The sequence below is a fragment of the Micropterus salmoides genome, unplaced genomic scaffold, assembly GCF_014851395.1.
Source record: "Micropterus salmoides isolate LMB-PRFRI ecotype aquatic unplaced genomic scaffold, ASM1485139v1 Ms_hic_scaffold_1146, whole genome shotgun sequence".
Lineage (NCBI taxonomy): Eukaryota > Metazoa > Chordata > Actinopteri > Centrarchiformes > Centrarchidae > Micropterus > Micropterus salmoides.
In genome coordinates this window covers 17,547-35,201 of record NW_024040204.1, presented here as the reverse complement: position 1 = coordinate 35,201, position 17,655 = coordinate 17,547, and the positions used below count along the sequence as shown (strand labels likewise).

At 41.2% G+C, this 17,655-nt stretch overlaps 2 protein-coding genes and 1 non-coding gene across 5 annotated transcripts; 2 read left to right on the top strand and 1 right to left on the bottom strand.

Annotated features, from left to right (window-relative positions):
* Positions 1–965: 965 nt before the first annotated feature.
* On the top strand, positions 966–14,003 carry LOC119898460 (autophagy-related protein 9A-like). Of its 3 annotated transcripts, none has more exons than XM_038712631.1 (20): positions 966–1,151; positions 1,460–1,515; positions 2,637–2,788; positions 2,913–2,956; positions 3,406–3,470; positions 3,603–3,752; positions 4,273–4,414; positions 4,620–4,760; positions 4,880–5,000; positions 5,195–5,370; positions 5,491–5,613; positions 5,944–6,131; positions 6,818–6,971; positions 7,716–7,895; positions 8,063–8,275; positions 8,397–8,629; positions 8,812–8,929; positions 9,825–10,095; positions 10,633–10,778; positions 10,875–14,003. In XM_038712631.1, the coding sequence occupies exons 3-20, from the start codon at positions 2,686–2,688 to the stop codon at positions 10,881–10,883; spliced, it is 2,577 nt and encodes an 858-aa protein (XP_038568559.1). In that variant the 5' UTR covers positions 966–1,151; positions 1,460–1,515; positions 2,637–2,685; the 3' UTR covers positions 10,884–14,003. The 3 variants fall into 3 exon arrangements, with proteins under 3 accessions (XP_038568559.1, XP_038568560.1, XP_038568562.1); XM_038712632.1 differs by having other exon boundaries at positions 966–1,235; XM_038712634.1 differs by having other exon boundaries at positions 968–1,121.
* Positions 11,290–16,847, bottom strand: LOC119898459. Its single transcript, XM_038712630.1, has 9 exons — positions 16,815–16,847; positions 16,587–16,644; positions 16,211–16,284; positions 15,776–15,967; positions 15,456–15,552; positions 15,252–15,370; positions 14,899–15,127; positions 12,080–12,269; positions 11,290–11,800 (listed from the first exon to the last, which is right to left on the bottom strand). The coding sequence occupies exons 1-9, from the start codon at positions 16,845–16,847 to the stop codon at positions 11,290–11,292; spliced, it is 1,503 nt and encodes a 500-aa protein (XP_038568558.1).
* On the top strand, positions 14,339–14,411 carry trnak-uuu. The gene has a single exon. It is a non-coding gene; the product is annotated as a tRNA-Lys (tRNA).
* Positions 16,848–17,655: the final 808 nt, after the last annotated feature.

Here is a 17,655-nt window from a genome sequence, read left to right as displayed (position 1 = left end):
ATTCAGGTTTAAAGTAAGAATCTCACCATTTAACTGTAAAAACAAACACTAAATGTTAAATAAACCTATTTTGGTAACACTTTATTTAACAGGTCTGTAATTTTCCTGGAAAGTTTCCTTAAAAGAACCATCCAATATAGCACTAATTATAGAGCTTTATAAGCATTATTATTGGAAACCTGTAGGTTGAATTGCATGTTTGCCTGTAGGCACATTTGAATGTTCAGCTGATCTATGTGCACCAACTAAAACATTCTCTTAAACTAGAAATTAGTGTAGCAGAAAGTTTAGCAATTTAGCCTAACACTGTCTCTCTTTTCCTTACAATTAGTACCAAATTACATTGTTCTCTCCAGGAAACTTCTTGAGGAAATATTTTTAAAAATAAAATAGAGCATTATTTTGATTTATTTCACTGTACATGTGTGTCTGCACATATTCATTGATGTTGTTACCACATCCCTGCACAAGCTTTGAGCAACATAATACATGTGGGCGCAGTGTATATTAGGATCGTATGATCATGTAGTACAACTGATCAAAAGCAGTTTCCAATATATTTTAAGACATAAAACAACAAATAATTGATATCAGAAATATATAAATAATATATAAATCTGTTTAGTAAAAGGAGTTATCATTGTTAGTTCTGATCTCCATGTAGCAGCAGCATCATGAGTACACTTGCAGTATGACAGTACCTCTGACCGTGTTGTAGTGCTACTGAAAACGACCAGGCGGTGGTAGTAAACAGCCATTTAATTAGACAAACCAGAGCAAATGGTGAGGAGCCCATCATGGAGGCGTCTCTGAGGGCGTGCATTGATGTACGTCCGTATACATCCATGAGGGCGTGTCGCTAACCACGCAACGCGTTCTTCGAACCCGCCTCTGGCTGCATCTGATTGGCTGCTGTTGTCACCGTTAGGGAATTCTTTCCCTGATTTGATAACCTTCCCGTCACTCAGCTGTGACAGACGCCACACTGCTTGCTGTTTCGAAAATGAAACTGGCGTCGATGGATCCACAAGAAAACGAAAACGAGACGGTCATTAAATAAAATAAAAAAAACGTGGATTCACTGTTTTAATCTGGCGAAGAGGTGGCAGAAGAACACAACTGTAAGGAGTCCTTGTGGCGGGATTTTAGAGGTGACATTTTTGTGAGGGAGGCAGGCCTATGCTGTCAAACCACGACAACAACAACACCTGAATCGGTGCTCCTGTGTTAGCTTCGTACGTTTATGTGTTGCTGCTAATTAACTACCAGTTTCAAGTAACTAGCTAGCTAGCTACTCAGCTACAGTCAGCCCTCATTTTCTGTGGATTTAGAACTGTGTTGTTACTGTATGTGGTCTCCGAATAGAAAAATAGAAGGAAGCCCTGTCTGACAGTCTGTTGTGGTCCTAGTTTAGACTGCACAGGGCAGCTTTAAAGGAAATGTCTCTTCCTTTTTTCAGCTGGGAATGTTGAGCAAACACCAGAGCTGGATAGGACGTACTATACTGCAATGGAGGTAAGCAACTTTCTGTAGCTGACATAAGTCACACGATGGGTTTGTTTTGAGACAGTATGTGTGGTTAAGACGTGTTCGTAGTCAATTGATAATTCGTTTAATTTTAAAATTCAGTTTTCAAGGATCTGAAGTACCTCTTTCCACCTATAGCATAAGTTACATTACATGTCATAGGAGGGTCCCTGGTTTTGAGATGCAACGACTGAGGTGTAGGGACAGTCATTACTCCACATAATTTGTTATTACAGTTGAGTAAGATAAGATAAAAATGCCTTCTTGAGAAATATTTTGACTATTCTTAAGTAATTTTCATTGTAGTTTTTTGTCATTGTCATTGTTTTGTATACCTTATTCCTGCTGTTATTATTATTATCTACCTAGGGTCTTGTAGATTTTTTGTCGTAACTAGATCTTGAGACAGAAACTATTGTCAGTTACTTATATGGTTGGTTTTAGTTTCTAAGTAGTTAGTTTCAGTCTAACTGACAAGGGCAGATGCAGCATAAAGGGGCTATACCACAAGTTTGATTTACACACCAATTACTTGTTTCCGTTGTATAAGCGAAAGTGTGACATTCTGTGAACAGAGTCAGTCACAAACTCAAATTTACCATGCTTTTGGGGCACATTCTCACATGTCTAACGTTACTCTCTCTCAAAATGTGTGTAGGTAGTTCAGTAGTCCAGGGTTGCATTGTTGAAAGAGAGACTGCCCTTTAACCAGAGAATATAGTTTTGAACCCCTTTGTCAGCAAGATTCCTGACCTCTGACCTCCCCCTTTAGAAGGATCAGGCAAAATAGAATTTTACTACAGTTATAAATATTGAATAATGAATATATCAGTAATGAGTTACACTTTTATTTATATTGGTGTTTAGCCCTCCAAAACCAAGGTTCGTGTTGATGGTAAGACCTCAATGAAGGTTGTAGGTGTTTTCCATAATGCAGGGTGTAGAAGTGTCAAAATGAGTTGATTATTAACCAACATATGATTTAAAAACCTTAAAACTTATATCATTCTGTTTTTCCCTTCTCCTCCTCCTCATTTTTATGACTTGTTTGTATATCTTTAACCCTCTTGCCTTCCCCTCATCTCTCCCTGTTGTTCTCGGTGCTCCAGTCTGTAGCAGTGGGCTCGGCTACTTGGTGAGACTGAAGCTGCTGTCACTATGGCACACTTTGACACAGAGTACCAGCGCCTGGAGGCGTCCTACAGTGACTCTCCCCCTGGAGAGGAGAACCTGCTGATGCATGTGCCTGAAGGAGCCAAATGTAAACGACATGTATACACAAATCAAGAACTTATCACACACAGAAACACATCCTCGTCTTTTGCTCTGATAGCGATGCCACCATGCAACAACACCATTACTAATGTTTAATAAATGTTTTGCAGCACAATGGCACCACATAGAGAACCTGGACCTGTTTTTCCAGAGAATATCCTTTTACTTGGTTGTGACATGTTTTCCCAACGTGTTGTGTTCTGATTGTTCCTGACAACTGAGGCCCCATTCACATTACTGTGTTTTTTAATTAAAACGGAGACCTTTTGCTACGTTTGCACCTCCCGTCCAGACTACAACGGCGAAAACAAAGACCTAAAACGGAGAAGTTTGGAAACGCTGCCAACCCCATTTTGCGTTTCAAAACTCCGGAGGGCGTTTTAGTGAAGACCGGCCAAAACGAAGGACTTTAGAAACGATGACGTAGCCACTCACGCTCGGCTCTCTGATTGGGTCTTGCAAAGCAGAAACACGATGCTGCTGACCGGGTTTTTGACATAGTATTTTTATAAAAATATTCTGTACCATGATACCATGAAAGTTTTAACACAATTACGACTGATAAACGCAGACACATTTGCACTGTTCCTTAACATCCATTACGTCTATAATCTGCACCAGAAGAATGGATTCACCTGTATGCTTCTGGGAGAGATCTTTGAGCTAGTGTATGTATCCCATCCACCTGAACTGATGTTTTTAAGGAAATCTTTATGGCATGGAGCTTGATGTACCCTGTAAGTGTGTTTTCTTACTGTCTTTTCCTTTCTTGCCTCCTCCTCCTTTCTTTCTCTATGCAGTCAGTTGCTGTTTGTGGTTGGCTTCACAGTGTTCCTAGCTAACTGTGTGGACTATGACATACTGTTTGCCAACAAGTTTGTAAATCACACCGATTCCTCTAAAGTCACCTTGCCTGATGCCTTCCTCCCAGTGGATGTCTGCAGTGCCCGGTGAGTGTGACACTGTATTTAGTTCATTTAGTTAATGAAGTGTGTAGCTGAGGATAGATGTTATTATTGTATAGAAGGGTGTTTGTGAGATACAGAAACACTTTGTTATGCGCATTATTGTTACTCACTAGTTTTTTTCAATATAACATTTTTCTTATCTGAATGTGTAAAGTTTCCTTGGGTTACTTGAAACATTTTAGCAGACTTTCTACATTTATATGTACATTATCACATGGGACTTGGAATGGTTATTTTACTATTTATTCCTTACCTGTTAATCTGCCAGTGATACCTTTTGAATGACAGAACTCAAAAGAGTGAAATAACTTTCTTGTTGTCATTGATAAAGCTGAAAAGTGGCATGAATTAAATTATTTACCCAGGTTAGCGCCGGTGTGTTTATTTTTTTTATACAGAAATATTTAATCTGCCAAACCAATTGGACATATGTGAAGACCTTAATGCCGTTGAAAACATACAACGTACTTTTAATTATAGAAGAAAATATTTTCTCCCACAGTATCCGAGACAATGCGTTTGTGATCTTTGTGCTGATCATCTCTGGGGTGTTTTGGCTACATCGCCTGGTAAAATTCATCTATAATGTCTGCTGCTACTGGGAGATCCGATCCTTCTACATCAACGCACTCAAGATGACCATGGTGAGTCAGTCACACAAAATTATGTCTATAGAGGAAATTATTTTTAGAGTGTTACTGAAGATTTGTTTTGCTTGCGCATAAATTATAATCACATGCAATCATTGTACCTACTAATTTCCATCCATCCATCCATCCATCGTCAACTGCTTATCCTGCATACAGGGTCGCAGGGCCTACTAATTTCCACTATGCTTTTTCTTTTCAGTCCGAACTCCCCTATGCAACATGGCAGGAGGTTCAGGCCAGGATAGTGGAGATCCAGAAAGAACACCAGATCTGCATCCATAAAAAAGAGCTGACCGAGCTTGACATTTACCACCGCATCCTCCGCTTTAAAAACTACATGGTGTGTACATTTGCAGTGAAATTTTGCAGCTTGGTTGCTGAAGAGTCTGACACAGCTATTTGCAAACATAATGAAACGGTGTGACCTCTAACCAGAGCTTTCTTCCTGTACCTCGCTAGGTTGCCATGGTGAATAAATCTCTCCTTCCTGTGCGATTTCGACTTCCTACGCTTGGGGAAAGCGTGTTCTACACCCGGGGTCTGAAATACAACTTTGAGCTCATCTTCTTTTGGGGACCAGGTGTGTTCATGTTTGATGTAATTCATGTACAGTATGTACAGTACTCTATGTGTCTGCATTTCCATGGTGTAATATTCAGGTGAAATTAACTATATGCATGCATGCATTCATACATTTGCCTATTTGTCAAGGTTTAGAATGACAAAGGAGTCTTCTTTTGTATGTCCCTTGGTTTTGTCTTGGTTGCTCTGTAGGGTCTCTGTTTGAAAATGAGTGGAGCCTGAAACCAGAATACAAGAGAGGAGGGAACAGGGCTGAGCTGGCAGACAGGCTAGCATCCCGTATTCTATGGATTGGGATTGCCAATTTGCTGCTGTGTCCAGTTATTCTTGTGTGGCAGATTCTCTACGCCTTCTTTAGTTACACAGAGGTAAGTAGTTTGTATGTACATACAAACTTTATACAGTTTTCTTTTTTCATTTAGTGCTCTAAACATAGATCATTTGGGGGGTGTGTGTGTGTGTGTGTGTGTGTGTGTGTGTGTGTGCAGGTGATCAAGCGAGAGCCGGGCTCTCTGGGAGCAAGATGCTGGTCTCTGTATGGTCGATGTTACCTGCGTCACTTCAATGAGTTGGATCATGAGCTCATGTCACGCCTCAGCAAAGGCTACAAGGTCAGCGTATCTCCTGCCAACACTGCTCATAAGTAGGGCTGGGTGATAAAGCGATAACAATTATTATTATGATATAATGTTCCTCAATATAAATAAAGTTGCTTCTCCTCTGAACCCTAGTTTTATAACCCTGCTAAATTTCATAACACTGACATATTTTTCTTTCAATGAATTGAAAGAAGTTGTTTGTATATGGCAGTGCAGAACATCACTTAAGATTCACATGGTTTTGTATAAACATCATGCTCTTAATGCTTAGCCTGTAGAGTTAATAATAAGTCTGCTTCCTGCTTTTTTCCATTCCTCTACCCCTGTTCCTCTTTCATTCAGGCTGCATCCAAGTATATGAACTGTTTCCTGTCACCACTGCTGACGGTGGTTGCCAAAAATGTAGCGTTTTTTGCCGGGTCTCTCCTGGCCGTGCTCATCGCCCTGACTATCTATGACGAGGATGTTCTCGCAGTGGAACATGTTCTCTCATCAATCACTCTGCTTGGAGTGTGTATCACAGTCTGCAGGTGGGGATTAGTGTTACCCAGTTAATCTCTCTGCTATTCTCATTTACATGGTTTTTATTTACACAGCCTGCAGCACTTAATCATCACAAATGTATTAACAGCTAAATAGCTCAAATAAATCACTAGCTCATTATTAATCAGCCATAAATTAATAGCTTTGTCTCTATAAAACTGATATGAAATGGCAAACATCAGATACAAAAATAAAATGTGAATATATGACACAAATCTTCAACTATGTGGAACGTAGGGGACCCATTTCTTTATTGCCTGTCTAAAGCTACCCAGAGTTGTAATCCCTTTAATGCTCTACGGCAGCTTATTCTGCTGTATAACTGATGAGTTTAAGAGGGTTTCCTTCCTTAAGTAGCTCAGACTATTTGAAGTCTGTTAATAGCTCTGAATTGAAATAATTCAATATTTAGGAACAGTCCCATGAACTGAACTTCTATCTCGTAGAACCATCCAAGACACACAACAATCCATCAGAAATTTCACCGGTAAATTTTGCATTAAATTTGTGATTTGTTTTGAGAAAGCCTTACAGCTGAATAAGAATGCTTCAGTCTTGTAAACTCCAGACATATAGTTAACAAGCAAATTTCCACAAAGTAGTTAAATCTTTGCCTTTGATTTTCATCCTCTTATGTTGTAAGCCTAACTTCTTTTCCTGTCTCTCTTTTCAGATCATTTATACCTGATAAGCACATGGTGTTTTGTCCTGAGCAGCTATTGCGGGTTATCCTGGCTCACATCCACTACATGCCTGACCACTGGCAGGGTAATGCACATAGATATGAGACCCGTGACCAGTTCTCCCAGCTCTTCCAATACAAAGCCGTGAGTATGGATACTGACAGGGATAAATATCAAGACTGAGGACTTGTCAAAACAGTGTTATATGGGCATTTTCCATAGTAGACATTTTAACATGGCACAGCATGAATTTAATTAATTAATGGGTTTAATTAATTAACATTAATGATGGCTGTATTCAATATATATATGCCAATTTTAGGGCCCTGCAAGTGTGCAAGCTGACTCATGGACATGGCTTTCCAGCACAGTTATAAAGGCATTTATGTTAAAACTTACACCTGTGCTGGTTCTATTGTGACTACTCAAAATGTCTACTGTGTAAAAGACCTGTAGTTGTTTTGTCAAACCCTCTCTGAACATCTGCTTCTATTAAACTGTTATTTTTCTAGAGAATTAGCATTACCCTCATTCCGTTACTTGTATTTATATCTCAGACAGACTACTATAACTATAGTTTTCTGCTGTTAGCTATCTAAGCAGATCCACTGAAGCAGTAGGGGTCTCAGTGCCATGCTGAGAAGCACCTTATTGGTATTTGTTAAGGGAAGGGATTTGCTCTCCACTCCCAGATTGTCGCAGCTGGTAGCATTTGGATCTTAAATCATAAAGTGTTCCTCAAGATTACAATTAAAATGAACGTGCTATTTTAAATAACACATTTCAACTTATGAATCAGAGTATCAGTATACCTTTGATGTGCTTGCTGAACCCTACCTTGCCACACGAGTATACAGTGTTAACTTTTCCCCTATGTTTTTCTTCCAGGTCTTTATTCTAGAGGAGTTGATAAGTCCAGTGGTGACTCCCATTATCCTGATCTTCTGTCTGAGGAGGAAGTCTCTGGAGATCATTGATTTCTTCAGGAACTTCACTGTGGAGGTGGTCGGTGTAGGAGACACTTGCTCCTTTGCCCAGATGGACATCAGGCAGCATGGACACCCTGCGGTGAGTGACTGACACACACAAGTGCAGCCACACAGACATACATAAATGACGACACTTGTCTATATACTGTGTGACATGCGTAAGATTTATTCATTCAAAAGTGAAATATGAATGAATGAGAGTCTGTGTGTATATCTGTGGCCTGAACCTCTCTCCTCCCTCTGTAGTGGATGTCAGAGGGGAAGACAGAGGCGTCTATCTACCAACAGGCAGAGGATGGGAAGACAGAGTTATCTCTGATGCACTTTGCCATCACTAACCCCCAGTGGCAGCCGCCTCAGGAGACCACACACTTCATCAGCCAGCTGAAAGAACGAGTTCACAGAGAGGCCGCAGGGGCTCCTTCAGATACACATCCCCTCTCACTGTCTGAGTCTGAGGTACACTGATGAACTAACATACGTGCTCAGGTATCAAAGTGGTAATACATCAAATTTCATTACATCTTCAGAGGTAGAAACAAATGTACTGTCTTGTCTCTCTGCCCTTTCTCTCTTGTAGCCAAGGAGCCTCGTTGCAAACTTCTTGGGAGGTCCCTCTACGCTGGCCTCCGTTCATTTCGGCAGGGATGGCTCTTTGACCAATCATGCAGCAGCTGGCATAAGTGATGGGGCATCTGCCTTACGCTCCCTTTCCCCAGTCAGCAGCAGTCTTCACTTGAGAGGCAGTTTGAGTGCAGCTCACAGAGCAGCTGGCCACACTTCAGCCATGAGCAAAGCAATGGCAGGGTCTGGGTAGGAGAATTCTTCTTCCGAAATGTGTCTCGACTCAGTTCTGTCTAACACTAACTTTTTACTGAGCTGCTGGCTGAAAACTCACAGTTCAATGTGCAAAATCTAGCCTCTCATCTTCTTATCTGTGTCACCTCCTCTTCATGTCCTCATTTTCTCCATGTTTTTGCTTTCTTTTTTTGTAGGACTGATGCCCGAACTGTGAGCTCAGGCAGCAGTGCATGGGAGGGTCAACTGACCAGTTTGGTCCTGTCAGAGTATGCCTCCACTGAGATGAGCATCCATGCACTTTACATGCATGAGGTAATTGTGTGTGATCGTGTGTGGGAAGAGAGTAGAGGACATCTGTAGGAGTTAAAAAGTGAATGAAGCACAGTGTGTTCCCACGTTTGTCTCCTCATCCTGAATATCCAAGCGGGAAGCTTCCGGGCTACAATATGAAGCGAATGCGGAAGTCCCTGAAACCTGCATTCTATTGAAAATCCAGCAGGGGGCGACTCTTCTGGTTGCAAAAAGAAGTCCGGCTCCATTAGAAATAATGAGAAAATGACCCTACTTCTCAGCTGAATAATTACCCCAGTAAACACTTTCCTGATGAGTTTATGGTCTCAGTCGCTAGTTTCAAGTCTTCTTCAATACAAAATGATGTTCATTTAGTAAATTATGGTCCCATTTATTTTACAATAGACCAAAAAGCAGAGTATTTTTCAGGGCGGGATTATCTATGATTGACTAGTCGTTACCATAACGACCTGTCAATCAGGCTAGAGCAGACTCGTACCCACGGCACTGTAAATTTAACCAGCGCCATTGAGAAAGCTTATTAGGAGTTGGCTGTTCACTTTTTCTGGTGAGTACATTTAGTTTTAAGACTGTTGTCCGCTAGACAAAGTTATCAGCCCAGTTAAAATGACAGTTAACATGAGTTACAGTTGCACCTATCTAAGCAAGCTAGCTAGCGCCGCACACGGCCGTTAGCTCCGCTGTATAGTCACTTCCGGGCACTTCCTGGTTGCAAAAACTCGACATGGCGGCGCATATCTGCCAAACTCGAGGCTTCAAAACGGCAGTCCACAAACCAACGGGTAACGTCACGATGACTACGTCAATTTCTTATGTACAGTCTATGTGAATATCCCCCAGATTTTCTTCATCGCGGGTGCCATCCATTTTTTCCATCTTATTTTTGTCCTTGTAGCTACACAAGCAACAGTCCCGCGGCGAGCTATCCCGTCACACATGGCACAGGCAGGAGAGTGACGAAAGCAGTGACAGCGTCCCTGATGAAGTGAGAAGTGAACCCAACCCTCACTCCAGACATTTCCCACGCTCACACACTTTCCCCACAACAGTCCCCAGTCCCAGTGCTATTCCCACTTCAGCTTCAGCCACCTGTAGTACCACCCTGGGCCAACAGGGGGCTCCCTCGCAGAGCAGCACCCAGCACCGCTATAGTGGACCTACCACAGGTACTATGTTTTGATAATCTCCCCATGTTTCACACTACATGCATTTGAATGGAGTCTTATTAAATGATCAGTCGGACTTTGGAACAGTATGAAATTGATTTTCACCTGCTATTCTTTTTCATAGTCTTACTCTTTTTAAGATAATTAAAACTGTAAATGTCCTTGCTCTCCTTGCTGCACCATTATTTTTATAACAAAAAATTTGGATTTGTTAGTCAATTAGTTTTAGAAAGATATGATATCAGTGTAAGACAGGAAATATTCTCTTGCCATGTTGCAATATGTACAAAACAGTAAAATGTTCTCAGCCCTTGTGTAACAATGAGTAGTTAAGTTTCTCACTGAGTAATTACACAAGTCTCCCTTAGTTTATGTCACACTGGCTTAGTATAAGAACTATATGGCTTTCAGAGTATTTCATTATTTGTTTAACTCAACTGAGGACAGTTTACAGTACAGTAGCTGTACATGCTATACAGATCAGTGTTAATTGCTGACACTTTTAAACAACACTGTCTATGTCTTTCTGTTTTCCAGACTCTTTTGGTGCAGGTGGGAAAGTAGTGAGGTCAGCCCGTCTGCCCATGGGAGGGTGGGCAGAGGAGGGTCAGGCAGCACCACGACACCATGAACCACTACCAGAGGAGAGTTCAGAAGATGAAATGCCTCCTCACATACACAGGGTGAATGTTGTTTGTGAATGATTGCAATGGCAATGGCAAATTGCCTGTGTGTGGTGCAAGTAAACAGACATTTTTGTTCTCTTTCTCACACTTTAGGTTACATAACCATGCCATGTGAAGAAGCATCAGCGTCCCACTCTCCATATATAAAAAAACCCACACCCTTTTCCTTGACCAAACTTTTGTCCAGGATTGACCATCTGACCTGACACGGGTGAAAATGGACAGGAGTGGTGTCCCATGAACACTTTACTTGTAAAATCATCTGGACAAGTTAACATTGATGCCACCACCAACCTTTCAAAGATAGTAAACTCAGCAAAAAAAGAAACGTCCTCTGACTTTCAACTGTTTTTTCTTTCAGTAAACTTAATGTGTGTAAATATTTGTATAAACACTAAAAGAGTCAACACCATAAGACATAAACGAAAAATGTTTCACAGACATGTGACTAACAGAAAGAGAATAATCTGTCCCTGAATGAAGGGAGGCTCAAAATCAAAAGTGCCAGTCAGTATCTGGTGTGGCCACCAGCTGCTTGAAGTACTGCAGTGCATCTCCTCCTCATGGACTGGACCAGATTTGTCAGTTCTTGCTGTGAGATGTTACCCCACTCTTCCACCAAGGCACTTGCAAGTTCCTGGACATTTCTGGGGGGAATGGCCCTAGCCCTCACCCTGCGATCCAACAGGTCCCAGACGTGCTCAATGGGATTGAGATCCGGGCTCTTCGCTGGCCATGGCAGAACACTGACATTGCTGTCATGCAGAAACTCACGCACAGAACGAGCAGTATGGCTGGTGGCATTGTCCTGCTGGAGGATCATCTCCGGATGAGCATGCATAAAGGGTACCACATGAGGGAGGAGGATGTCTTCCCTGTACCGCAAGGCATTGAGATTGCCTGCAATGACAACAAGCTCAGTCCGATGGTGATGTGATATACCGCCCCAGACCATGACGGACCCCCCACCTCCAAATCGATCCCGCTCCAGAGTACAGGCCTCGGTGTAACGCTCATTCCTTCAACGATAAACACGAATCCGTCCATCACCCCTGGTGAGACAAAACCGTGACTCATCAGTGAAGAGCACTTTTTGCCATTCCTGTCTGGTCCAGCGAAGGTGGGTTTGTGCCCATAGGCGGCGTTGGTGCTGGTGATGTCTGGTAAGGACCTGCCTTACAACAGGCCTACAAGCCCTCAGTCCAGCCTCTCTCAGCCTATTGCGGACAGTCTGAGCACTGATGGAGGGATTGTGTGTTCCGGGTGTGACTCGGGCAGTTGTTGTGGCCATCCTGTACCTGTCACGCAGGTGTGATATTCGGATATACCGATCCTGTGCAGGTGTTGTTACACGTGGTCTTCCACTGCGAGGATGATCAGCTGTCCTTCCTGTCTCCCTGTAGCGCTGTCGTAGGCGTCTCACAGTGCGGACATGGCAATTTATTGCCCTGGCCACATCAGCAGTCCTCATGCTTCCCTGCAGCATGCCTAATGCACGTTCACGCAGATGAGCAGGGACCCTGGGCATCTTTCTTTGGGTGTTTTTCACAGTCGGTAGACAAGTCTCTTTAGTGTCCTGCGTTTTTAGAACTGTGACCTTAAGTGCCTACTCTCTGTAAGCTGTTAAGGTCTTAATGACCATTCCACAGGTGCATGTTAATTAATTGATTATGGTAAATTGAACATGCATGGAAAACATTGTTTAAACCCTTTACAATGAAGATCTGTAAAGTTGTTTGGATTTTTATAACATTATTGTTGAAATACACAGTCCTGAAAAAGGGACGTTTCTTTTTTTGCTGAGTTTATATTACTTACTACACACCAGTCAGGGTATACATCTGAATTTGTGAATCAGAAGAGGACCTACAGGATCAAGTTATTTCTACTAGCCATTAATACCATCAGATTATACTACGCTCTTTTATAGTGTCAAAAGATTACATGATGAAGGTGCATGCCTTGCTGCGATGTTAACAAAACTTGGGAACACATTATCCTTGGCGCTTTGCCTGCTGTAGCAATTTGCCCAAAATGTGATCACAATAATCCAATTTTTGCTATCTGTATTGTTTCCCTCTTTTACAAATCCGATGGCAACAGAAGTGAAATTTGAAGAATGTGTGGTGTCTCTCCAACAATAACAGCATTCAACGAAATGTGTTCAGAAAGATTCTGTTAACACACTGACTTTCATTGTGTATCTATTCTTGTACCAATAGCAGGAGGGTATGTATCCTACCCTGTGCTCTGTATTTCAGCTTGCATTCTGCCTCCTTGCAAAACATTGAAGGCCTCAAAAATTCAAATTCACTTTTTCAGATTTTTAATAACATATTTCCCTCCTTATAGATTTTTTTCTTATTGCATTATAATGTTCATTTGAAGTTTCTAATATGTTCTGAAACTTTTCACAGAGTCTGCCTCCGTTGCACAGAAAAACGTTTGTATAAAAATTAATTGTACAGCCTAGCCTGGTATTGTGCACGTACACATGCACTGTGTAAATAAATGTTATCAAGTTGTTTCAAGCAGTCATTCAGAATATTAAATTAATCAAATTTACACAATTATAAGGCCAACATTTTGTAATGTGTAACGCGAGATGCTGTATGCAAGCACATTTTAATCTGATTTAACCCATGTTTTTATTAACCATTCTTTTTTTTTTTTTTTAACAGACTTGGCACAGCAAACAAACAAGGCTTTTTTAAGCATGTAATATTGACTTTTGTGCCATACAAAAAGCCCTTAAGCACAAGTGCATGACTATCATCCACACATTCTCCTGAAGAGTTGTAACTCATCTTCACAGTAAGAATATTGTTCAATGGCCATCCTCCACATCCTGCTTAATACAGCATGACTGTACCTTGTTCCCCTGTCATTAGGCCATGCAATTCTTTAAAAGAAGTATGCACTTTAATAGTTTGTTAATGCAGAGGGTGTCAGTTGTTTATATGTGTATATTTTATTTATCAAAGGGGTGTGCCATGATGATTGACGGTTGTGAATCCAGGTTGTGTTTTCTGTTGTGCATTTGGGATCGGGATAAAGAAGCACTGACACTTGTAACAGACTAATAATGTGGTCCAGGATGCTCACAGTGATTCACTGCGGTAAAAGCGACTGTTTGAGGAAGTTCTGTTGTTTGTTTAATAGATCCTGTAAAATACCATTTTGTACAGCTGTAAATTCATCCAATAAAGACGAGGCAATGATTTTGTGTGTAGCGTGAAAAAGCGACTTACACGACAAAATGACACGGGCAACGTTAGTGACTTGACTGAACAGGCCGAATACTGAACATACCCCTATTTTAAAGTGCCGTCAGATTATACATGTGCGTTCAGTCATCATAGCGATTTAGTTAGCTTAACAGCTACTAGCCGTAAATTAGCATACGGCTAGCTTACTACTTCGGATAGTTAGCCTGCATTAGCTGCGTACAGAGCTATCGTTGTGGAGACTGATGGCAAAGCAGTTACAGTAGTCAGGAGAAAATGTTTTGTGCTGTATCATGTTTTTAATGAGTCCAAATACTTCCTTTTCACAGGGCCCGGATAGCTCAGTCGGTAGAGCATCAGACTTTTAATCTGAGGGTCCAGGGTTCAAGTCCCTGTTCGGGCGTTAATTTTCTTTCTCCCCCTATGGCCCATCAATAGATTGTGTAAATCGCCAACTGCTCTTATGAAGGAACTGTAATATTTCATCTGAGGGTCTGTGGATCAAGTTCCTGTAAGGGTGTCGATTCTTTTTATCATTCATCCCATTCAGCGCCGTTGAAGTTGACCCAAGTGGTCAGAGTTGACGACTACTATAAGCATACAATAATTTAGTGTAAGGTAAGGTTACCTTGTTTGTTTTGTTTGTCTACCATTCATAATCATAACGTACATGATAGCCTACATTTTGGAAAATTTCAATGATATTAAGTCAACAGGGGAGACTCGGAGTGAAATCTGTGTCCTGTAAGGACACACACACACATGCACACACACACACACACACACACACACACACACAAATGTATTTGTTAGTAAAATAAAAATAAAACAATTAGGCTGTCTGTGTGAATATTTGCACATAAAGTACATGTGCTGTTAGTGAGGCTTACCATTGAGTGGTGGGAGTGTAAAAGGGGCTGTTGCGTGGTGTATGGATGGTAGATGTCTCGCTGCTTGTCCTGCTGGGACAGATGACACCCCTGGTAGCCATGTAGGGTTGCTGATGGGGGGCAGCTGTGGTGCCACAGAAGTAGGACCATAGTGATGATGATGATGGACAGCACTTCCTCTTGGTTTGACATCTGGGCGTACAAAAATAGGGTTTCCCTGGAAACTGTCCTGGAGCGACAGATTTGGGACAGTTTTGCAAAGGGTCAGAATTGAGACTTTTTGCTTTGTCTTTATGTGTCGAGAGAGTGTGCATGTTTGTGTGTACCTGCCCAAGATATTTAGCACAAGGGGCACAGTGACTGGGACCTCCAGGTGGTGACAGGGCTATAGGAGGCATGGCTTTCAGCATCATATTGTGCATTATGATCTGATGCATCTGGGCATTTTGCATCAGCATCAATTCCACCATGTCTAACATGCAAAATACACATACACACACAAACATATGAATACAGGAAGACTCAAATAAGACAGATCTGTATTTGCTGTTGCATACCCTCTTTGATGCTGCCTGAGCGTGGTGCAGGGTAGGGCTGAGGGATTTGAGTAAACAGAGGCTGCTGTTGTATGATGGTGGCAGGCTGCTCGGGTAGCTGCAGAGAGAAAGAAAGATGGGGGAATGACTGCTTCTTTTGCATAATTTATTTGCACTATACTTGAACTCATTGCAAGTCAGATTGAATAGCAGCGTCAGTATAATACCTAATGTGAAAGGAAATAGAAGGGCAAAAATAGAAGAGAAGAAGGGGCTCAGAAAAAGAAGATTGAATATAGGGGGATTGGTGGTGTTTTTTAGAGTAATGCTGAGTGTCTCACAGTCTGCTGGATGATGCGAGGAGGCTGGGGTCGGGCAGGCGGTGGAGGGGTCAGGAAGTGCAGAACAGGGGCCGCCTGGTGAAGTGGGAGTGGTGGAGGCGGCTGAGGGGCAGTGAAGAAATGTGACTTGTACTGTCTTTGTGACCCTCCCCAGGTGTGGGGTCTGTTGAGGTATTCTAACATGTGCTGCTCCTTCACAGAAGATAAATGCAAACAAAACACAAACAATTATATACTTCTCACAATGACAGGCGAAAGACTAAATGCTTGAGACACTGGTTAACTGCTCAAAGGTACTAGGAATGTCTTCTGTCTTTCTCTTGCTCTAGTTTTGTATCTTACTGTCTGAATTTAGTTATGTAAGAAACTATATTAATAGGTTAACAAATAAAAATGTGTATTCTTGGAATACAAAGATAAAGATTCTCTACAAACCCGGAGTATTTGCTGGAGGGCCCGCTTGCGCCTCAGTGCAAGGTGAAGTTGATCCAGCTGTCCATCATAACTCCCTGAACAGACAAAATCATGTTCTCAATAGCTACTCCCATAATTTTTTTATCTTTCCCTGTGTCTGCCTCTTCTACTTATTCTGTCCACCCTAAAGTAAAAAGCAAATAAAAATCTTTCTACCTTTTTCATCAGCTCCCAAGACTTCTCCTTAGTGCTCAGCTTCATATCCATTTACTACCAGGTTAATTTTACTACTAAGTGTATTCAAAGTATATTATTTTAGTATATTCTTCATTTGTCATCTTGGGAAGTCATTGTCAGTATAATCTATAATTGGGATAGAAAGAAGTCTTTAACTTACTTGCAGACTGGGCAGAATCTGCTCTTGTGTCCATATTGTGCTTTTCGTTTTCCAGTCTCTAGAAATGTAAGTAAAGAATATTTCTGAAAGATTTTGATGTAAAATTTTCAAGAAAAGCATAAAAGGCACGCTGAACTATTTTACTTGAGAATACTAAACAACCAAACAAACTGTAGCTTGAGCAGTATTTTTCCAGCTGAACACATTTTAAACTAGCCTCTCACCTACCTTCTCCAGTAGTTTGAGTTTGAGTCTTGTCATCTAATCAACTGCAGAAATGCCATGCTAAGAGATCACACAAAGGAGAGTTACTCTAACATTTTCTAAGGGCCTTAATACACATAATTGGATGAAATACTAGACACAAACATACAAACAGACAAGCAAACTTATGCTTTTAATATCTTATTTACCTGAAATCTTGGCATCTGGAGTCACACAGACTGTGTGTATACCTGTGTGTTTGAGTCAAGACAAAAGCCAGAAAGTGGTTGCCATGGGACACACCTGTTTAACACCTAGACCTAAACATGACTTGCATAACTACTTTGTTTCTATGCAGAGAAAGAGTAGAGGGACATCAGATAACCTTCCTACTTCAGATCCCACTTTCTTTTGATTTGTAGATGACTACAGACCAAGGTAAAGTACCCAATGTCATTCATTCACTCATCTTGGAAATAAGCCCTGCTCATAATATATAGCCCACATTTAGATTAATTTATTTAGAAAGGTATAAATAACTAGAAAAATATGTATATTAAGTAAAGGTAATAACCTACAGATAATACAAAATATTACACTTGTTGTCATGGTTTCAATAAATGCCATCTGAATGGTGTTTACCTTTTGATCTTATTTTGTAATGCTTTAATGTAACTATACATTCGTCGTCATAAATTAGGTTGTTCAAATGCCAAAAAACTCCTCAGACAGTGGACGATTCTGTACATTCACTTTCAAAACAGATGAGTGGAGGCATGGTTTCATATTAGCCTGTCCTGATTGGCTACAAGAGCAGTCAATCGAGCATTGGAGACTTGACACAGCCATTTCATTGGTCAACTAG

Bases quoted from the DNA above. Each gene is read 5' to 3' on its own strand.
- LOC119898459 (XM_038712630.1), bottom strand. From the start codon at position 16,847: ATGACAAGACTCAAACTCAAACTACTGGAGAAG. The intron at 15,128-15,251 runs GCCCCTTGTGCT...CTGTCGCTCCAG, and splicing joins CTGGAGGTCCCAGTCACTGT to GACAGTTTCCAGGGAAACCC. The intron at 12,270-14,898 runs GTAAGCCTCACT...AACGTGCATTAG, and splicing joins TACACTCCCACCACTCAATG to GCATGCTGCAGGGAAGCATG.
- LOC119898460 (XM_038712631.1), top strand. From the start codon at position 2,686: ATGGCACACTTTGACACAGAGTACCAGCGCCTGGAGGCGTCCTACAGT. The intron at 2,957-3,405 runs ATATCCTTTTAC...AACATCCATTAC, and splicing joins TGGACCTGTTTTTCCAGAGA to GTCTATAATCTGCACCAGAA. The intron at 5,001-5,194 runs GTGTGTTCATGT...GTTGCTCTGTAG, and splicing joins CATCTTCTTTTGGGGACCAG to GGTCTCTGTTTGAAAATGAG.